The sequence below is a fragment of the Magallana gigas genome, chromosome 2 (genome assembly GCF_963853765.1).
Source record: "Magallana gigas chromosome 2, xbMagGiga1.1, whole genome shotgun sequence".
Lineage (NCBI taxonomy): Eukaryota > Metazoa > Mollusca > Bivalvia > Ostreida > Ostreidae > Magallana > Magallana gigas.
This window is the reverse complement of record NC_088854.1, coordinates 52,835,033-52,858,764: the sequence shown is the minus strand read 5'-3', so window position 1 is coordinate 52,858,764 and position 23,732 is coordinate 52,835,033. Positions and strand designations below refer to the sequence as shown.

The following is a 23,732-nucleotide window of genomic DNA, read 5'->3' as shown; positions in this document are numbered from 1 at the left end:
TCAACAGTATGAAAAAATCTTAAGATTTTCCTTTTGAAACACCCCCTCTAGCTTGTCAATTAAGTTTCAATTCATGGCTAAAAATTGAAAGTCTACGGGGATTATGCATTGCATCAGCCATTAATAAGCCCGGATGATAACATTGAAAAAATGTGTGAGGTATTAAGAGCGACTTCCAAATGAGAAAAGATGTCAACATTCGCCATTATAAATCTCCGTAGGAAACCTGTGAAGTTTTATGAGGGAAAATGATAATGTATGAAAAAAGTTATCTTGGTAATTTTTCCTTTCATCGATTTCAATTGCACTTCTTTCACAGGTATACATGTGTATTTTTATTAAAAATTGTTCAAATGTGCAGCAAAAATATCTTGGGACAGACTATAGTTGATCAATAACATTTGCCTAATCTCAGAGTATAATTAATCAAAGTACTGAAAGTACTGAAAAGCGCTAACCTAGCTTGGTTCTAAGAAAATTTACTGTGTGCAAGCGTAGGCGGAAATGAGCCTTATTGAAATTTTGGTTTGTTTAATGAATATCAATTTAAAGTATCGAAGGCCAGATTTCTTTAAATATATGTTACTTTCTTAAGATGATGTGAATTAAAGCTGAACACGACTTGTATATGGATACTTGCCTGAAAAAAGATATATTAAAATCACAAATTATACCTTTTGAACAGTAATTTATCACAGTTTTTGACATTTTCTTGCAAAGAATCGATTTTATTTTTCTATATTTTAGCTTCTGAATACGCACTATATTTTTTCATCACTGCGTAACATCCCGTGCTGATGTACGTAAGCCCCGCAAACCAATCGTATCTACTCGGCCATTTCCGTCACCCAGATAACTGGTTCCCTATACCTCTTACCAGTTTAAATGATGTATATTTCTGCTCATAGAGGGCAGTTATTCCTTGCACCGGAAATAGAAGTCTAACGACAATAAAGCGCTGAGCTATGCTTAGCGCTTTAAAAAGATATCCATTGAGGTCAAGAATTTTATTTTTAAAAAAATGAATTAATGTAGACATATAAAAATATATTATATATAAAATATATCATTTCAAAATGTCAATATTCTCCTCGAGTGACAATCTGAGGTGTTTCAAATGCCTCAGAACTTGAGGTGCTAGTGCATGTCTGAGGAGTTCTGCCTCAGAACTTGAGGTACTGCTGGAGGTATTGTTCTTTGATGTTGATCCCAGTGAAGGTCTCCACGGCAAGATGTCCAATACCCAGAAGGAACATTCCTAACATAGCCATGATGCATTTCACTCCAAGCTTAAATCCTGGTACTCTGAGGACAAAACACAACCACTGATAGAATAATTACAATGTAACTGAACTACATGTAATTGAAGTGGACAAAAGTTCTTATTAACTTTTCATATTAATATTTATCAAATATTAAGTCAAGAACAATGACTCTAAAATAAATTATTTATATCCCAAATACTATTTTTTAATACCTTAATACCATTAATTACACGTATTACATGTAAATTGGTTAAGTTTATAGAAAATAATTCGACATAAAAACAACTTGTTGCTTTAGAACAGAATAGATTTAGATAGACTGGTGCTGACAGCTTACCTATCTTTGACGCTGACTATGTAACCATTGAAGTATTTATTTCTGGCATATATATACACAACCCCAGCAATAGCAGCAGGAACTAAATAAACAAAATCAGAGCTTACAAATTTATAGCCTATTACACCATTTAATACAAGGAATCAGTGTTTGTCAGTGTCTAACCATACCTTGATGGAAAAACAGTCCACTCATCCACAGAGATGTTGAAAAGATGGGAAAGAATTCAAGGGTATTCATTCTACAAAACAAAAGGCCCATGAACCACAGTGCTCACCAGTGCAATATTTTTTTTATAGGTAAATATTTTAATCTCTTTTTAATTTTTGTTTATATAAACCTCTGAACTCAGGGAAGGTAAAGAAGATGAGAGGAAAGGGGGTGTGTGTGGGGGAGGAGGGTTATAATAAAATATATCCTTAGTTGTTGTTTGCATTATGATATCATAAATTGTAAAATTGGAATGCTTGCACAGTAATGTCACAAAATTGTAGCGATGCAGCTCTTTATAATTTTTCCCCTAGTAAATATTTCTGTGTTGAAATGTGAACCCCTCCTTGGGCCTCATATTTGACCCAGGGGAGGGGTGTCATGGTTTAAACATTTTAAAAATCTTAAAAGAAGCTTTGATGTAAATGTTTGCACTTTTATGCAGTGATTTTTTTTTAGCAGAAGATTATTTCAGAATTACTTATTTTCAGAGTTTCGTGATTACCCCCCCCCCCTTTGAAAAAAAGCACTTTTTCAAAATGTTCAAATAAAACCCCATATGGATACTTTGCGTCATGTTTGTGGAACTGGCCTAGTGGTTCTATATAAAGAGGAAGTCAAAAGTAAGAATTGTACAAAGAAACTGATAGACAGTCATGAATGTTTGGTTCAGATGAGCTAAAAAGAGTGATCCAATAGATATACCAGGTATAAAAGTAACACTCACTGAGCTCTGTAGTAGCGTTCGAATTCTTCATTGCCACTGATTGCTGGATAGTTCACCTTAAACTTTCCCCGAGCAGCACCAACTCTTCTGGCAAATTTAGCTGAAATGAAGCGATTCTTAAATTATGTGTTATTACATTTATGATTTCATATCTTTGGAGTGGGGCTGTACTGCGTTACGGTGGTTGGTAGTGTTTTTAAAAACAAGTATTTTTCCAAGATTAAATCAACACGGTCGAATCTTATTTGTTAATAAACAGTATTGGGCCGCCATACTTGGATCGAGATGGGGTCAGAAATTGGCACTGTGAATATTGCAGATATACAGTTTTAATGCACTGAAAAAGTATCATATATACAGGTGCAACAAATACTACAATCAAAAAGATGAGGTATTTTAATATACCCATTGAAAGTCGCAATTAACAGAGTCACAGAACCGAAACAGTTGATCAATATTATACAGCAAATTTTCAGACAGCGAAAAAAAATTGTCGTATATGATACATGTATATGTCTACAATATTAATTTCACCTCATATACTTTTTTAAATTTTCGAATACTGTAATATTGGCCATATATATATATATATATATATATATATATATATATATATATATATATATATATATATATATATATATATATATATATATATATATATATATATATATATATATATATATATATATATATATATGGAATAATTAACCCCGTAACTTGCAATCAATTTACATATCACTGTGTACTGCAGATAGTATATTATTTAAACAATATTTGTCAACTGACGGTTCTAAATCAAAAAGTCTCGGAATCATTCGCATAGTATTTATATATACATAGTATTTATAGTTTACTTACCCAGCTGCCAAGCGTGCATTACACTCACACCCCCCAAAAGAGCAACGTCCCTCAGTTCCACCGGCATGATTTGTTTACTTACTACATCAAATAATGTAAGGCGGCCTATATGTACATGCATATATATGCGAGGTGTCTTCCCACTTAGCCAACATTTTGAAAAAATACAGGTAAAATACAGGTAGATTTGTGTTGGCTAAGTGGGAATGGGGTGCAGGTGGAGAACAAAAGAATTTAATTACAGGTAAGCTATAGTCTGTTTTCAGATGATTGTATGAGAAATAATATATATTTATTAGCCTACAGAAGAATACATATAAATTGAGCTTCTGTCACAGTACTTTATTTTATTTGATAAATTCAGATGAAAATGTAAATTTTGAAAGTGAACTGTTACATATATTCCACTATAATTCATGCCCTTAATTAGGGTACAAATATCATAGTTTGTCTATTTTCATCATAAATTGTGATAATTTTATAAGCTTGGCATTGAAAAAATAATGTAATTTTAAGAATCACGTTTGAAATTTTAACTGTACATCATATGGGTCATATTTCAATTCTTTTTTTCCAATTTTCTTTGGTTTCTATGATTATTCTGATTAATTCCAATCTACAGAATATGAAATTGACAAAACACAAAAACGCTAGAGTAAAGTGCTTATATTTTTAATGGTGTATACTTCACATTTAATAAGATTAATTGTATGATGATCAATACATCATTAGTTGACTGTTCTGAAGATGAAATCCTCTGTTGTCACTTTCTTAAAAGTTGATCTGCACCTGAAGATTCTGCATTTTGGTTTTTTATGTCTTTCAACTAGCAGTCCGTTAAACATTAAAAACTCATGATTTTCAGGCTTTCGGTTCTGTAAATTAACAGCCATAATAATGCTTCTCAATTTCATTTTGTTTATTTTTTCAAACCAGTAAAATACACATGAACATGAGGTACAAAATTGTGTTATTTGCATGAAATTGCAATGGTCTTATTGAATATAATATTATATTACAACATAGTAACACATGTTTCTAGTCTATTCTTTAAAAACGGCTGATCAGTCTTATTTATGTATATATATATTATATACATCCAATTTAAACAGTTTAAAATTATTTACATAAACCTTTTAATCATGCAAGTGCCCATATTGGTTTCAACATATAAAATGTTTAGTGCAATGATTTCGCAGAAAATTGCTGATCTATATTTAAAAAAGAAATGTGGTGATTTTTATTTATTTATTCTGATTATCATGTTATAGGCAAAATTAAATGCTTTTTTAGCTCACCTGAACCGAAGGTTCAAGTGAGCTTTTCTGATCACCCGTTGTCCGTCGTCTGTCCGTCCGTCCGTCCGTCTGTCTGTCTGTCCGTCCGTCTGTAAACTTTTCACATTTTCAACTTCTTCTCAAAAACCACTGGGCCAAATTTAACCAAATTTGGTACAAAGCATCCTTATGGAAAGGGGATTATAAATTGTTAAAATAAAGGGCACAGCCCTTTTCAAAAGGGAGATAATTGCGAAACAGTGAGTATAGGGTGCATGTCTTTAAAAATCTTCTTCTCAAGAACCACTGCACCAGAAATGCCAATATTTACACAAAAGCTTGTATATATAGTGAAGATTCTAAATTGTAAAAATCGTGACCCTCGGACAAAAACTGGGGCCCCAGGCGGGGTTCAAAGTTTAACATAGAAATACATAGGAAAATGTTTAAAAAATCTTCTTCTCAAGAACCACTGCACCAGAAATGCCAATATTTACACAAAAGCTTGTATATATAGTGAAGATTCTAAATTGTAAAGATCGTGACCCTCGGACCAAAACTGGGGCCCCAGGCGGGGTTCAAAGTTTAACATATATAGAAATACATAGGAAAATGTTTAAAAAATCTTCTTCTCAAGAACCACTGCACCAGAAATGCCAATATTTACACAAAAGCTTGTATACATAGTGAAGATTCTAAATTGTAAAAATCGTGACCCTCAGACCAAAACTGGGGCCCCAGGCGGGGTTCAAAGTTTAACATAGAAATACATAGGAAAATGTTTAAAAAATCTTCTTCTCAAGAACCACTGCACCAGAAATGCCAATATTTACACAAAAGCTTGTATATATAGTGAAGATTCTAAATTGTAAAGATCGTGACCCTCGGACCAAAACTGGGGCCCCAGGCGGGGTTCAAAGTTTAACATATATAGAAATACATAGGAAAATGTTTAAAAAATCTTCTTCTCAAGAACCACTGCACCAGAAATGCCAATATTTACACAAAAGCTTGTATACATAGTGAAGATTCTAAATTGTAAAAATCGTGACCCTCAGACCAAAACTGGGGCCCCAGGCGGGGTTCAAAGTTTAACATAGAAATACATAGGAAAATGTTTAAAAAATCTTCTTCTCAAGAACCACTGCACCAGAAATGCCAATATTTACACAAAAGCTTGTATATATAGTGAAGATTCTAAATTGTAAAGATCGTGACCCTCGGACCAAAACTAAGGCCCCAGGCGGGGTTCAAAGTTTAACATATATAGAAATACATAGGAAAATGTTTAAAAAATCTTCTTCTCAAGAACCACTGCACCAGAAATGCCAATATTTACACAAAAGCTTGTATACAAAGTGAAGATTCTAAATTGTAAAAATCGTGACCCTCGGACCAAAACTGGGGCCCCAGGCGGGGTTCAAAGTTTAACATAGAAATACATAGGAAAATGTTTAAAAAATCTTCTTCTCAAGAACCACTGCACCAGAAATGCCAATATACACACAAAAGCTTGTATATATAGTGAAGATTCTAAATTGTAAAAATCGTGACCCTCGGACCAAAACTGGGGCCCCAGGCGGGGTTCAAAGTTTAACATAGAAATACATAGGAAAATGTTTAAAAAATCTTCTTCTCAAGAACCACTGCACCAGAAATGCCAATATTTACACAAAAGCTTGTATATATAGTGAAGATTCTAAATTGTAAAAATCGTGACCCTTGGACCAAAAGTGGGGCCCCAGGCGGGGTTCAAAGTTTAACATAGAAATACATAGGAAAATGTTTAAAAAATCTTCTTCTCAAGAACCACTGCACCAGAAATGCCAATATTTACACAAAAGCTTGTATGTATAATGAAGATTCTAAATTGTAAAAATCGTGACCCTCGGACCAAAACTGGGGCCCCAGGCGGGGATCAAAATTTAACATAGAACTACATATGAAAAATGTTTAAAAATTTTCTTCTCAAGAACCACTTCACCAAAAATGCCAATACATACACAAAAGGTTGTATATATAGTGAAGATTGTAAAAATCGTGACCCCCGAACAAAAGTGGGGCCCCAGGAGGGGTTTAGATTTTAACATATATAGGAAAATGTTTTAAAATCTTCTCAAGAACCATCGTGCAACTGTTTGGGATATTACTATGCATACATGTACATCCTTAAATAATGTAGATTCAAAAAATTGTAACTCCCGGACAATTGATGGGCACCAAGAGGGGTTCAAAATTTAAACATTTTAAAAAACAAAGGAAAAGTTTAAACAATTTTCTTCTCAAGAACTACAATGTTTTAGTTAGTGGAATATCTATGCATGCATCCTTCGCTTATGTAGATTCCTAATTCGTAAAATCGTGACCCCCGGACCAATAATGGGGCCCCAAGATGGGGTCAAAGTTTATTATAGAAATATAAAGGTAACAGGTTAAAAAATCTTCTTCTCGAGAACTACAATGCTTCAATTTGTGAGATTACTATCATGCATAAATGAAGGTTCGACAGTTTTAAAATAGTGACCCCTGGACTAATACTAGGGACCCAAGATGGGTTTAAAGTTAAATTTAGAAGTACCGGTATATATGGAAAATGTTTAAAAATCTTCTTTTCGAGAACTACAATGCATCAATTTGTCAGATAACTACGTAAGCACCCTCAAATAGTGTAGATTCGAAATTATAAAAGCCGTGACCTCAATCTAATACTGGGGCCCCAAGAGGTGTTCAAAGTTTAGCATAGAAATATAGAGGGAAAATGTTGAAAAATCTCTTTCTAGGGAACTATAATGCTTCAGCTTGTGAGATAACTATGCAAGCATCCTTAAATAATGTAGATTCCAAATAATTAAAACTTTAGCACTGGACTAATACTGTGGCCCCAAAAGGGGTTCAAAGTTTAACATAGAAAGATATATTGAAAATGTTTTTAAAAAGTTCTTCTCGAGAACTATAATGCTACAGTTTGTGAGATTACTATGCAAGGATCCTCAAATTGTGTAAACTCTAATATAGTGGAACCAAGAGTTATCTTTCTTAATGTTCTGTACAGTCTGAGAGTTATTCCTCTTGAAGTGGAACTCTTCTACGTTCAGTTTTTCAGGTTGTGTACGTGCGGTCCCACCGCAGTGCTACACATTTTCATTCCTATTTTACTATTTATGTTGTTCAAGCCAACCATAAACCTCGGACCATTACTGGGTCCCCAGAAAGGGGTTCAATGTTTAAAATAGAAAAAGCATATGCTACGAAATGTAATGTTACAAGGAACTGCTGTTCAGGTGAGCGATGTGGCCCATGGGCCTCTTGTTTTTATTTGGTTTCAACAAATTATTCTCAGGTAATTGATAACAAATACATTAACATGTGAAAACAGACTATAGCCTCCTGATCACTCGGGTGTGAAAAATCTAAATGTTGGCCAAGTGGGAATTGAGAATTTCAGAATGTTGGCTAAGTGGGAATAAACCATATGCGACACCTTAGTGTGAAAAATTCAATGAAACAGTCTCATATTTCATTGAATTGTGCACAAAAACACGTGTCAGATTTTTATATATGAAAAAAAAATCAATTAATGATCAGAATTTGTAAAAGATTTAAAATAAAATGGGTATTAAATAAAGAATAAAGACCTGTCGTTTAATCTGCACATGTACAACTTTGCATGCCAACCCCCCCCCCCCCCCAAAAAAAAAAATAAAGCAGCCTACTTTTTAAAAAGTCTTTAGATTAAATGCGTTTTTTCCAACCATATATAGTAAGAACGAGGTCATAGAACAGCAATAATTCAATCATATATACTTTATATGAAAATCTTTAGAACACGTACGTACATCTGTACGTAGAACGTGATACATGTATTGATGTATCTTTGATTTTTTCTCTCTCAATTTTGTTGTTGTTGTCCTAGCCACCCATTAATGCATGTAGGTGCCTCCTTTAAGGATTCCACCTATAACTATCATATCTTATATCTAATAGATTGCAGGTTTGATCACTAAAATTTTAATACGATTTTGAGGAGTTTATTTAATAATTAAGATTCACCTTTGAAATCCTTAAAAAAAAACCCAATATTAATAAACTGATCATATGCTGAAGTTAACATTGAAGTTAATGAGATAAATGCATTTTTGAATATTTTTTTTTAGTACAAGTAATTTTCTCACGGTCCTGCTTTATCCGGAATCTTTGAATCGACATCCCAGCGGTCATTGACAAATTTATCAATGCTAAACAAAGACGTCTTAAGTACCAAATATAAACACGCAATGTGGTCTTACAGTACCATATTAAAGAAACAGTACACAATGCATGTACCTAATAAAGATAAAAATTATTTTTCATTTGAACTTAGTTTTACACATCATTTTAAAATCCCCCCATAGAATATCACAGCCTATTGCTTCATTACCATAGCTTCATTACCATAAACTAGGTAAAATAAAAGCTTTGAGTGGGTCAAAAACAAACGTTAGTGTTAAAAATCGTCAGAATCCATGAGCTTCCGGGGCCTTCGCCCCCTGGGCCCCCACCAGGCTTCGCCCTAGACCCACTGGGGGGGGGGGGGGGGGGGCTCATGGCTCATGGCGGCTCCCACACCGCCTGCCATTTTAAGCATGCACTTCATTTTTGGTCAAGCTACGCCAATGATGTCAGCCTCATAATAGCTTTAAAATATGTATTTGATGTGGTATAAATCAATCAAAATTGTTAAATTCGCCATAGTTATGGATGGACTACCTTAAACTACAATTTCTCTTAGGTAGTTTCAACTAAAATATGATTCTTTTTACGCAGAGAGAGAGAGAGAGAGAGAGAGAGAGAGAGAGAGAGAGAGAGAGAGAGAGAGAGAGATGTTTAAAATTTGCATCTGAACAAAAAATAATTTAAAGTATCTAAGTCGAAACTCACAAGCAACAACTTTAACCAGACTGTAATTTCTTAAAATGAAACATGGATGTTAACATTTACGCTGCGTTCATTTACGTCCATCCAAACTAATGGGGCACTGTAACGAGAGCTCTCATTAATGATCTTTTGCTAATTATTTGTCTTTCTTTATTGAATACAACGTAGAATTAACTTGTTACATTTGGCACCCAACACACCAAACCCAGTGTCATTCCACGGGAATTAACATGGAGTAGAAGTAGAATTGTACTCCATCGTAATTTTAAGGACAACTTTCTGTTAAAGAGGGGAATGGTACATGTATGTAGTATACGTGTGTGACTGTCAGTCAGGATATCTGTTCTCAAGAGCTTTGGTGGCGCTGGTCATAGACAAAGGATAAGTCCATGGGCGGAAATAGAGGAGGTACTCAAAGGACTGTATATGGTTTGAGGCTAAAATGGCCCCCTAAAATGAACATTGTCATTTTACTGTAATTCTTTGTTTTATTTGTACAAATAGACATTTGAAGTTTTTTCATACTTTTCATTTTGATTTTAGTGCCCACAATTTAGAAATATGACATCATAAAGTTTACCTATTCCCGCCATTTTCTCACTTTTAGCATAAAACAGCTTGTTTTGAAGCAGTTTTTCTATGAGGAAACATTGAGCGACTGCTTGAACAATTAAAATATTTCCACCAAAGATGTATCTCTCCAATACTTATAAGTGACAAAAAGTTTGTTCTTGTTCAAGGAGTCGCTCTATATTTCCCATTCGAAAAAAGATAAGAAAAGTGTCAATTGTTGATTGATTTTGATTGAATTATAAAAATAGCGACACTTCTGACGTCATATACTGCCAGTGAGTGCATATAAATCAAATAAATAGGCGAAAAACGTATTTCATGTCAACTCTTTTATTAAATACACAACAAATTAATGTACCTGAATCACTTTAAAAATAGCGAATTATGGGGGCCAAATTTGATTAATATCATACAAAGTACTTTATTAGATTTACGTAGAAAAATTCCCGAAAAAAGGCCTCAGGTCCCACGTGGAAAACAAGATTATCATTCGGACACCCCCTGGAAAAATTTTCTAGATCCGTGCATAAAGTCTCTATAAGTTTATTTTACAGTATAGAGGGACTGGGTAGACGTATATAAATGTATGTGTATCTTATCATTCTTAATTTGCAAAATTAATTAAATGGGGAGCGTCTATGACCAGCGCCACTGAGCTCTGAGACCCGATATGTGACTGACTTGAAAATCACGCGCGCACCTCTCTCCCTTTACTGTACATATCAGAATTTTGTCCTTTAATTTTCGATCGAGTAGAATTCTGAGAAGTAAGAAAATTCTTCTTATCGGTAAAAGCTTGAATTGATTTCACAGTTTGTAGTATCCGATTCATAAATATCCCACAGTTGTGCCATACAGTATCTTGTTCAATAGAATTATTTTTCATTGCAGCGACTGAATCTAATCGGGTTCGAGATTCAAAAAATTATGATGAGAGAAAGACAACAACTTCGGTCTTGGCAACTATAAACATTATTTCGCAAGTGCTTTTAGTTTAATTTCAATTATTTAAGACTGTGAAGGTGTGATTAACAACTTGTTGAAAGGTGCACAAATGCAAATTCTTAATATAGTGTCACCCTACGGTATAATGTGAATATACGATTTGAATGGTTTAACGGTCAGTGGGTAAGTATCTCAAGACACTGGTATTTAAAATGACAATGATTTTGACCATAAGAGGATTTTTTTCTTGGAGTCTGCTTCTATTACTACATGGATTTTGTTGTCATTAAATAATATTAGCATTAATTTTGTTTTAGTGATAAGATGGCGCATGAAATTTTCATATAAATGAATTAAGATACAATTATTACAAATTTACAATCATTAGAGGATGTTTTGAATAATTAATAAACTGCATATGTATCAGTGGTAACTTGAACAATTTTGCATGCCTCATGCAATTTTTATCAATTCCTTGTACAGTATTTGTCACAAATGATAGGCATGCATCTATTGTCCATTGCTGTATGTTAAATAAAAATTTCAGGACAATTTTAAATACAGTCAAACTTCGTTATCTCGAACTCGATGGGACTGTTTAAAAACATCGAGCTATCAGAGTAATTGGGATATTGAGGGTAAAATACTTAAAAAATAAGTGGTTGGGACTTAAAATCACGTTGACATATCCACAGTATTCGAGATATCTGTGTTCGAGATATAGAAGTTCAACTGTAGTAGTCAATTACATATCCACAGTATTCGAGATATCAGTGTTCGAGATATTGAAGTTCAACTGTAGTAGTTCAGTAAGCACCAATTCTCAATATTTCAATAAGATATTTTTGAATGATCAACATACTACAAAAGTGAACCCTAGCTTTCACATAATTTTTGTTAGGACATAAAAATAACTTGAACTTAACTTTTAATTATCTCATGATCAAATAAACAATAAGAAAAATAACTTAGTCTTATCTTGTCCAATTTACAAAAGGTAGTCTTATATGCCACTAGGATATGCTAGCTTTCCTTTAGACACTAAAATTAATTTAAAAGCTATTCTGAATTATTGGTTGACTTTGATACATAAAAACTGATAAAACAGACAAGACAAAAAAAGGACATTTAAAGAATGTCAGAGAATGGATAAACGCTTCATCAAAAGAACCAGTATATTGATAGTTGTATGTGTGATTTACTGGCAAGAAAAGGTATTGATATTGGTACATAAATTTCAATATATTGGCACCACTGCCTTACACTAGGATACAGTGCTTCTTGTTGGGAAGATGGAGTAGATAGATTTGTATTTCTGGTAGATGCTGCTCTTGCTGATATCTTGCTCACTCATTGCATATTGTTTCTAGTCTCATATGTTCCTCAACTTTCAATTGTTATGGAATTTAACCAAGTGACTTGGTATGATTGTTCATGTGTTACAGACACCTGGGTCAATATAGAACGGCATTGATAATTGATTCAAAAGCCACAGGTTTTAATGATTTCAGCATCAGTTATTTCTGTTCATTAATTCTAGTTATATTAATCTCTGAAGTTTTTAAAATTTGATTTCAAGTAATAAAAATTGTCAACTACCGGTAGTTCATAAGTGTGCATGCAAGGCAATTAATTAAGTGAAATATTATGTAAGACTTGGGTGACTAATATCATGAATATTAATTCTTTTTAAGAGCTGATGATGGAATACATAAGTAGCATGCATTAGTGAATCTCACTCTCTTATTAATTGCCTATTAATAATGTATCTTTGATAGTTACATAGTAAATTGGAATTTAATTGATTTGATTTCTGAGCTGCTTAGACATGGAATGTTTAACTGGAAATCATTTACATTTTGGACTGAATATGCTTGTGTTTTGCTTTGCATTTGTCTTATGTCAGAGAGAAAACAATAATAATAATACCATAGCACACAAGTAATAACTAAGTCTTGTAGTCTTGTTTTTATCTCTTAATTTTTGTCAATATATTTTAATGTTAAGATGGAAATCCTGTCTAGATTTAACGACACAACAAAGCCCCGAGTAAGTTGATATTTGGTAGATTGGATTGCCGTGTTGTGGGCCCATAATCCCACAGTTCCAACATTCTCGCTGGCTGAAATAAATCCAAAAATCAATATTTTTATTTGCAGAGTTCATTTCCTCTTGTATTTATATTGTGGTGTTGAATACATAGTTAATGGACATTAACTTTGTCATTTAATGGTATTTGTTTAGTTTTAGCAAAGTGTGATGACTAAGATGCTGATTTTTAGCTTTGATCTAAAACTTTTGTCTCACCTAACTTACTAGTATAAAAATTAAGTTTAACTGACTATGTCCTTTAATACATGTATCAGATTTGTGAGTCTAGATCTGCTCTCATAACTAAATTAAGTAAAATCATGTTTGAATGTACCATCCAATGAAAGAATATGCAACATTATAATGAATGAAAATTGATAAAATCTGCAAATTTTTGACAATAAACAAATTTCAAATACATGTACCGGTATATGACAATAAACAAATTTATTAAAGTTTAATAATATTTTGTTTGTTTTTAGTAAAAAAAAGTTGATGTTTAGAAATTCAATATATGCATATTTAGATAATGCTACTATGGTAAAGATTTTTTTTAAAAACAAGATGTGTATACAGCTGAAGGTTGTTAAATGAGAATATGTGCATGTACTATCCAAAAAATTATCAATGTCCTCGTTGTGTTTCTTTTACTGATAATGATGTGAAAAATGCCTTAATGGTATCACAAAATGGAACAGTGTATTTCACTAGCACCAAAAAAACCTATAACTAATTGTATGGAATTAGAACTATAAGATAAATACATACAGGTTCTGACAACTTCAAGAAATAGTTTAAATAATATATGCATGGTAAATGTACCAGTTCATCATTCTTTAAAAATCAATAATTAAGTGGAGAATTCGTGCTAACTAGACACAAACTGGAATCATTGCAGTGCATGAATAGATCTTATGCATTGGAAAGGGGGGGGGGGGGGGGGGGGGTAGGGGTCCAGGCGCACTCTGGAAAATTCAGCCTTATTAAATTTACAAAGTAAAAATAGGCCTTCGACCTTAGACCCTCCCATCCTCTATTTCTGGGAAAAAAATTCACGTTATACATGTATTATGTGACATATTGTAAAGATTTGGCATAAGAGCTATGAAGAGTTCAAGGACAGAGTTTTATTTATTTCATGTAAATACCTTGTACTATAGTTTCAACTATTGATCGGGGATTAGCCAACTTTTAAAACTTGATTTAATTAAGTGATCCAGTAGTAGAACAAAATTTTCATATGGATACATTTATAATGAATTTCAGTTAAATCAAATCTAAATCTCTCATCCCTTAGTACTTCACTATGATCATGTTTTTACTGTAATTAAACAAATTAATTGTAATTGTTCGTGATTTCATATGATAGAAAATCATGAAGAAACAAATTATGGTGATCTATGGATTGTGATTTCAGATGATAGAGGATCATGAAGAAATCAAACGAAGGGTCCATGACCCTGGTCAGTATGTCAGCTGACAACAGCCAGGATGAATCCGACGGAGAACCATCATTTAGTACCTTCACAGCTGTTGCTTCCACCGTCAAGTTCCGCAACCTACGAAATCGTCATCTTAAACGAAATCCGCAGGTCAAAGCCTTTGAACGGCGGTACACAGAATTAGGACCTGCTCTGATTCCTGAACAGAAGCGGATAGACTATGTGCTGGTTCACAGAAATAAGTTCTCAAACGAGTATAAAGATGACGAGAGTAAGAGGGAGGAATTGAGTCGGAAAGAGGCCAAGAGAGAAAGGTTTGAATCTGCTCTGAAGAAGGAGGGATTCGACATTCAGAAGGAAGTCATTGGTGATAATGTGTTTGTCAAATTGCACTGTCCTTTCAAACGGTTATGTGCAGAGGCCGAAATGGTTAAAATGGAAATGCCATTACATGGGGTAAGAGATTAAGTTCCATGCTAAATTTGACCACATAAAATTGTCCTTTTAAAAACTCCTCATTCAATGAGAATGCATATGGTATCTTTCTAAAAGTTGTATTTATACAACTGATTAATTATTTAAAAGGCTCTGTACAGTCATCATTTTTAAGATCTTTTAAATCTATGTCTGTTTGTTTCAGTGTATTAATTACCCTGAGGAGCGTCGGAACTGTTTTTGGAGATTTATCGAAAAATACTTTGAAACAGACAATGAAAGTAAGCCATTGTTGTTAAAAATGATCTTAGTCTGTTGTAAAAGCACATAATAAAGGCAATTTGATGACTGAAAAGATTTGAAAGTCTGCATCTATATCACAGGGATGGGACAGAACACATGCAGACCTTAAGATACAATACATCATTTCGTGATTTGTTACATTTAATTGTAATCAATACATGTATTTCAATATAATGTTAAAATAAATTTTCTTTAACAAGATTACAATTTTTTTGACATTAATCAACATAAAAAAAGTAGATACACTGATCTATGTCCACCATTTTACATATTCCGGCTTCAATGCATTCTTTCAACAAACTGTAATATACACTTTCTACCTGTCATCTGTGTATCATTCTGTAATGGTATTACAATGCATGTGTCTAAAAGAGTATAATTGCAAGATATATTAGTTTTTTTTTCATGTAAAAAATTGCAATGCATGTAAGTATGGTAGCAAGAAATATTTCTTCTTTTTCAGTGGACTTTGTAAGTGCTCCCTTCATGATGGACAGAATTAACTTGTATGAAGGATATGAAGACCCCACTCATTTCTTTAGACCAGCTATCCGATCAATGCTTGTGAGTCTCTGCTGCAATTCTTGCTGTCAAATCTATATATCCTTTGCATTGTAATTTCTCTTTTTAAAAAATGCAAATAATGTTTGGATGAATTATGAATCATTCACTTTTTGTGAAACATTACATGTTAACAGAGAAAGATGTTAGATGCTTGTAACAGCAGGTATAAACTAAACATACCCTGATTAATGAGGTTAAACTTTGATGGAAGAAAATGGTCAAAATTTTGATAGGATGGTGCAACTATACAGAACTGTACCTGTACTTGTATGTATCTTTTAAGATGATGTTTTGATATGTTATAGGTGGACCACATACTGTTAAATATCGACATAAGGAGTAAAGATGAGAGGAAGGATAAAGGCAGTGTTAAGAGACCTAAAGGTGAGTGGATAATGGCCAAGGTAAACTGACTGTCTATTTATACAGGTATCAGGTAGACTTATTGATTGCTTTCAAAGCCATTCCTTGCTTTGTAACATCCCATGCAAAATTGATGAGCTTATAATTGTTACAATATGAAACCTGTGATGTGAATCCAGGGTACCTGAATTTAGAAATGTTTGGATTAAATGGTCAAACATTTATTACTTTCCATGATATTTTAATGCATGGATAATGAACAAAAGGAACAAAGGAAAATCATATGTTAAAGATAACCTTGGAATATTAAATGCAGTTTGGATTTTGTTTGTTTGCTTTATAGGCCCAGTGGTATACTGGTTTACCTTTATGGTGCATGGTCTGTAAGAAATTACTTGAAGCTGAACGCTTGTCCAGATCATGGTTGGATCAAGGGAGGCTGGGGGGTGGGGGGTGGTTAAGGCCTAAAAGCAATTATTTAAACCATTAATTATACAAGGAATTGATTGTTATTAATAAGAACATTCAAATTTTTTGAATTAGTAAAATAGTAAGTGGTGTTTCTATTACCTTTAGATCAATTGAAAATCCTTTCAGTATTAATGTCAATACCCTTTCTTCTGAACATTAATGTCAATATCCTTTCTTCTGTAATGATTAATTCAATAATCTCCTCAATATGTATGGATATCAGATGAACTAAAGTATGAAACAGTAAATCTACCCTTAAAGAAACTAAAATTTGTACCTTCACTCTATAGACATTTTATCTCAGGCAAGTAACTTGCAATATGATAAAACATGTGGTTCTGCACATTTTTAACATGCAGAGCTGTGGTTTTTAATTAAAAAAAAATTTCCTTACTGATAGATAAAAAGGATTGGGAGACTAATTTTGTGAGGTTCTTAGTTTTGAAGTAACAATGAAATTACCACTGTACAGAACAATTTGTTTATTGCAAACACAGATGTAACAAAATCACAGATATAGTGAAGTGTTGTTAGTTCTAGGCAAAAGAATTTTTTGGTTACGACAATCTTTTAAGGTGCCTCACTACACCTTGAAAAAGTTTCTCAAATCAGCAGAAAATTACTTGATTATGATAGAAAGCATGATGGATAAGAAGTATATATGTCAAATAGGCGAAAAAATGTGCAATTTAAGTTAAAAAATGATATTTTCAAAAATTTCATTCAGTAAACATAAACAAAAGCCCCAGGTGGATTCGAACTCATGACATGCAGTTCACAAGCCTGATACTTTAACCACTGAGCTATGACGATATACATCTAAATCGATTGATACAAACAGTTTAACAAAACTTTGAAATCGCCATCTTGTGACGTAGTGCCTTAAAAAGTACAAGTCTCGGTGTAGTGAAGTACCTTAAGTAACAATTTTAACCATTGTTAGAATTTTAAAAGTGGATTCAAATATTGAAAATTGAAATAAAAATCTAATCTCGATATCAGAATCTTATATTCCTCCTTGAGTGCATATTATAGGAATTATAAAAAAAAACTATATGACATATCCTTGATCATTCAACCTTAAGTTTGTTTCTCTTTTTAGAAAAAATAGAGTCAAGTAGCTGTTGTTGCCTTCCTTGTGTAGACTCGAAGGAAAAGGACAATTCTGGGGACACTAAGATAAGTAAGTATACTGGTAAAGCTACAGTCCTCTGTCATGTTGCTGAGATTGTCATGTAATTGTCTTACTCCTGAGCCGATACTAATGATGTTTACATTTTCATGAAGCTGAGATTGTCATGAAGCTTAGATTGTCATGATAATTGTCATGCTGCTGTGTTTCTAATGATGTTGACATTTTCAAGAAGCTTAGACTGTCATGACACTGATATCATTATGATAATTGTTGTGATGCTGACATTGTTTTATCAGCTGCTCATTCGGTTATTCAAAATTTGGGTACATGAGTACAACAACTTTCAGGAGATTGAGTGGAAGAGGTCTGACTTTTTAAAAAAATGTAGGAATACATGACATTGCAGAGTACTTTGAGTCCAGAATATTTTCATCACATAAAACATTATTGATGGTTTGTTTATCAAAGTGATAAAAACTGAATTGCCACTCTTTTTTTGTTATGTACTGTAAGGCAGGAACATTTATTCAGAGTTTGTTAATTTTATTTATTTCACAGTTAATTTCAACATTAGACAACAATTTAAAATCACATCCTTTATGGTTATTAGGGCCCTGCTTTGTGGGCACCCTATAGTGATCAGTCTGTCTGTTGGGCCATCTTTCCACCCCTCTGTCCATCTGTCCATTAGAGATCGCTTTCCCAGAGCATATCTTCTCTCCTCTTTGCCCAATCTGGCTCATACTTTACCCACAGAGTGCCTTTGGGTATAGGGTTTGCAGTGACCTTGAACCATGTTTTTAAGTCTAAGGTTAAAGTCATGGCAGAATTATATATAAAATCCTTGTCTGGGGCATGTCTTCTCAAATATGGCTCGTACTTCACTCATAAAAAGTCTATGGTCAAAGGATGTGCAGTGATCTTCAATGAAGTTTGTTGGTCAAGGTCATATCAGACCATAGAAAAATCCTTTGTTCAGAGCATATATACTTTCCACTTAGCCCTGTTTGGCTGATACTTCACATAAACAGAGGTTTTGAGTAAAGGATGTGAAGTGCCCTTGAACCATTTTCAAGGTCAGATGTGAAGGTCATAGCATAATTATATAAAAAATCCTTGTCCTAACTATATCTTCACTCCCTGTGCTCCGATCTGATCGATTCATACTTCACCCACATGGTACCTTTGATCAAAAGGTATGCAGTGACCTTGAATAATGTTTGTAAATTAAGTGTCAAGAACATATCTGATCACACAAAAATATATATAAACTCCCTGCATAATCCTATTTGGCTAATACTTTACTTAAACAGAACCACTTGGTTAATGGCGTGCAGTGACGTCAAACCAAGTCAATGTGAAGGTCATAGCAGATCTCTTTATACTCAGTTTTAGACCGTAGATTTTTTCCCATTTGCTTAATCTTGCTCATATTGAACAAAAGTGTCTGTTTGTAATGGGTAATGAGATTGAATTAGAAGTTCTATGCCAGCTGGACAATTTCTAAATTATAGGTCAAGGTCAAAGCAAAATTCTTTGAAATTCTTTTCATCCTGTTGTCCATTGTTTAAGTTGAGCCCTTTGAGGTAATGCTGTTTAGTTAGTCAAATATGGTTTACTTATTTTTTTTAACAATTTAATCCCAACAACTATCTAGATTATAAATAAGTAAATTCCATGCAATTTTGAATTAATTGCTATTACCATTGGGAGTCTTAATGGATTATAAGGTCAATCAAAACAAGTCAGTTTGAAGTTCAGTTTGATGTGATATTTTTGCATTAGATGATACAAAGAATGATGAAAAATTAGGTAAGTACTAAATATGTGATCAGTGTATTAACTTTTCTAATGGTCTAAATGGTTCTATTTTTCTCAAACTAAAATATATAAAAGCTATTGTAAGTACATGTACTTAGATCATTGTGATAAAAGCATATTTCTTATAAAAACCACACTTTTTTAGTTTATTAGTAACCTTGAATGGGTTTTAGATATTTTGAATCTGATTTTCATTTTTTTCTATCATTAATTTGTTTATTTCACTTTTAAAAATCATATATTTAAATAGTATGACCTCCTTCTGTGATTTTCCTTTTGAGACTAATCTCTCCATCTGTCCTTCTCTGTCTATCTGTCCTTCTCTCTGTCCATTATCTTTTGCCTGTCCATTATCTTTTGCCTGGAGGATTTGTTCTCTCTTCTTGACCTATTCTTGCTTCTAAATACTTCATCCATAGAATGTCTTTAGGTAAAATCCTTGTTTGAATCATATATTTTCTTCCTATGGTCCACTCTAGCTCATACTTCACCCACATAGTTCGTTTTGGTAAAGGATGTGCAGTGACCTTGAGCAAAGTTTCTAGGTCTAAGGTCAAGATCATAACATACCGTATAACATGTATTTTTTGCGTGCTGCTAATTTTTACTAATTTTTACGAGTTATATAAATCTGTAAAAATTAAACGCGTAAATTTTCACAGAAGTAAAAAAACACCGCACGTAAATTTTCTACATCGTACGTATGAGAGTAATGTTCATGACCTTAAGCTCAGTCCCTGACGGCTGTACATGTAGGTATATTTGAGCGTTTTTGGTCACATGGTGAAAACAGTTCAGATCTTTCTATTCAGTCTTGAGTATTTTTTAAAACTACGTATAATGCCACGTTAGTAGCTAGATGTCTCTTTTTGTTGGGAGAGAAAGAAAAAGAGAGAAAAAAAATTTTGAAATGGAGTTGTCTTTCTTTTTTTCCCGGTAAATCGAACTGAGACGAGCACATGGTGTACATCAATGATGATACCCAGATTAATAGGAATAAGTAAAGTGTATATCACATATGAAATACTGTAAAGGTAAATGAATAAACACAATCATAAATATAAGGACTGTCGATCGTCAACAGAAAAACGATTTTCTGATTTGTATGTGTGTTAACTGTAAAAAAGTCACCGTGAAATTTTCCCCCCTTTTACCACAGATGATTTTAATTTTTACGGACATGTCCAATTCATAAAAAAATTATGCGAAAAAATTCAAATCGCCCTTTTTAAAGACAAATTTGTAAAAAATCACAGCAGTAAAAATTACCCGTTATACGGTACCACTTTAAAAAATCTTTGCCCTAGGGTCTTACATCCTTCCCCTCCTTTGTAGTGCATACTTCATTAAGAGTGCTTGTGGCTTAAGGGTGTGAAGTGACCTTGAACTTAGTTTCTATACCAAATGTGAAGGTCATTAGCAGATCTCTTCAAGATTGATTCAAGTGATTGCCTGTTGGTGAGGGGTTTGCAGTGATACTGAACTATACCATGATCAAAGCATACCTCTTGGAAAAATCCTTAGCAGAGCCCCTTTTTTCTCCCCTCTACCCTCTCTACCTATACTACACCCATAAAGTGCATTTTGGATGAAGAATGTGCACTGAACTTAAATTGATCCTAAAATAAAATCTCTAAGCTAGAATTATAGGTCAAAGCAAATTCCTATTTAATGCTCTATAGATGAGATGATTTGAGATGGTCCCCATACATGTATCAATGAGGTCTTATTATGGTAGTTGGTGTTGTCTTCTTTAATAGCCATAGATGTATTTTCTGCATTCTTCTGTTAAAAAACTTAGAATCTTGTTAATTAATTATATTATGTGTGATATATAAATTTTATTGCAACTAACAGTAAATTGTTTCTTTAGTACATGACATAGGGATTTTAGCTCTACAACAGCATGTTAAAAGTTTGTTGACCTAATTAAAAAGCAGCCAAGAATTACAATTTAATTTGCTACAGACACTTTGACAGGAATAGAGTACTGGTATTATGCCAATGTATATACATGTAAATGTATCATTATAGTTAATCTAATATGACTATTAAATCATAAAACAAATCTGAATGAGACATGTATAGCATTAAATCATCAGATTACTTAAATTAATGCTCTGTAATTTTTTAAAACTAGGAAAGTCAGTCATTGATTAGTAACTTGTAGCTTATTAGCAGTGTTCCTCATACAATAAATTCTGTCAGTAGATGATGATAATGATGATGAATTTGATGATATTGAGACCTATGGTAAGTATGGGTTAGAGGTGTTTTTTGCGAGTTTTGCTTTTAATAAACCATTTCAAACAATCTTGTATATTATGCTGATGTTTTTATTTGTTTTACGTTCATTGTATCTTTTCCTTATAATCTGGTTTTAATTTTTGAAATATAGGCAAAAATTAATTACTTCTGTACATGATATTTACATTCTTCTTATTCAGCTGTAATTACATTTTATATTGAATATATATAAAGCTGTAAACTAAATATTCTACATGTCAATTTCGAAGTTTCTTAAATTATGATTATTGTTAATTTAGCTTTTAATATATGATTATTACATGTACTGGAGTATTCTACTATTGCTCGGTCATGCAGATCATCGACTTAAATTTTCTTAGTCGATTATTCAATAGAAAGTAAGGAAGAAAAAATAAAAAGTTTTTTTTTCTATATGTGGAAATTTTTGCTTTCAAATGAAAAAAAACCCAGTATTTTTTCTCAGCATCGTGTTACACTAGCTGTGCATCAAATGGGTGGCCTTGGTAAATTTTTAAGCGGCTAAAAATGTATCTCTTTTGATTTTGTAGATCAAATTTTTTGTTTTGAATAGAAGTACTTAAGCAAACATGTACTTAAAGAGATAAATATTTGGTTCCTCTAATCAGTTATTTATTGAATTAGATGTTAGTATTAATCAAAAGTTAATCATATCAATAATCATCTTGAGGTATTTGTTTGTATAATCATGAGCTAACATGAAACAGGTCACATTTGATTTGCCTAAGATGATACGGAGCTCAACAGCATCACAAGAAAAAGAAAAACCTAAGATATTTAGCTAATATGGATATTTAGAAAAAATACTTATTAATTTATTTCAAATTAACTATATTTAGCATGTATTATAATTTTTTAGAAATATTGATTAGTTAAATAACAGTATACATGTATGTGACAGTAACATTATTTATTTTTAAAAGGACACACAGTTTCAAATAAATCAAAGATTACTTGACTATCACTCGACTAAAGCCTCCGATTAATTGCCTATTTGCCTAAGCCAGCCTAGTTTTAATTCATCTTTGATATCTCTTGGCATCTCTAATCAACAATGAAAACAGAATGATAAATATCACATGTATACTGGTAGTTTTTGAAATTTAATTAAACAAAGAATTTTGAGTTTGATCATGCAATGGTACAATCTAACCAGGTACTCGATTAAAAATGTTTTATTGCATGTACCGGTACATGGCAGTACAAAATATTACAGCACTTCTGGTTGACTGTGGTCTTTTGATATATCCTATGGATGGTTTGCAGAATGTTATAAATATTGTAGAGTTTCTTTCTCTTTTGCACAAACAACAGCTTGATTTGAAAAATGAATACCAGCATGGTTTGCTTTCTGTAGATGACTTTGCTGGATATATGGATGTGATGACAATTTAGTTTTTGCAGTGAATTACTTAAAGGATAAATGCAGATAAAGAATGAATCTTTTTTCTTTCAGCAGTCTAATATAAGTTAATGTCATTGATGTTGTTCGGTCGACTTCTGTGTTATTGCATGTAAGTTAATCAATGATATTTTTCGCTGATTGTTGGTATATTTTTTTGTTACAGTTATTGGCAAAGACGAAGCAGTTGATGAAAAAATCTACATCCCTGGGAAAATTCATAGTAAGTTACCGCTTCAAAAGTTTAGCTTACATAGAAAATGACTAATATAATTAGAATCACAGGCTTTCACAAAGAACAATAATTATA

General features: G+C 32.8%; 2 protein-coding genes across 10 annotated transcripts in view; one reads left to right on the top strand and one right to left on the bottom strand.

Moving 5' to 3' along the window:
• Positions 1-992: 992 nt before the first annotated feature.
• On the bottom strand, positions 993-3,551 carry LOC105330981 (microsomal glutathione S-transferase 2). Its single transcript, XM_011432965.4, has 5 exons — positions 3,401-3,551; positions 2,540-2,639; positions 1,773-1,843; positions 1,603-1,684; positions 993-1,305 (listed from the first exon to the last, which is right to left on the bottom strand). Exons 1-5 carry the CDS (start codon positions 3,519-3,521, stop codon positions 1,164-1,166), a joined length of 516 nt encoding a protein of 171 aa, XP_011431267.3. The 5' UTR covers positions 3,522-3,551; the 3' UTR covers positions 993-1,163.
• A 7,525-nt stretch (positions 3,552-11,076) lies between these two features.
• The window catches only part of LOC105330982 (anoctamin-4), a 31,265-nt gene continuing 18,609 nt past the window's right edge, over positions 11,077-23,732 (top strand). For 4 of the 9 annotated variants that reach the window (XM_066077206.1, XM_066077209.1, XM_066077205.1 and 1 more), the window contains exons 1-9: positions 11,077-11,292; positions 14,618-15,098; positions 15,283-15,358; positions 15,844-15,944; positions 16,250-16,328; positions 17,881-17,961; positions 19,699-19,725; positions 21,946-21,987; positions 23,589-23,645. In XM_066077206.1, the coding sequence (XP_065933278.1) occupies positions 14,631-15,098; positions 15,283-15,358; positions 15,844-15,944; positions 16,250-16,328; positions 17,881-17,961; positions 19,699-19,725; positions 21,946-21,987; positions 23,589-23,645 (931 nt within the window). In that variant the 5' untranslated portion in view covers positions 11,077-11,292; positions 14,618-14,630. The remainder of the gene's footprint in view (positions 11,293-14,617; positions 15,099-15,282; positions 15,359-15,843; positions 15,945-16,249; positions 16,329-17,880; positions 17,962-19,698; positions 19,726-21,945; positions 21,988-23,588; positions 23,646-23,732) is intronic. The other 5 variants (XM_034447378.2, XM_034447377.2, XM_011432969.4 and 2 more) reach the window with 3 other exon arrangements.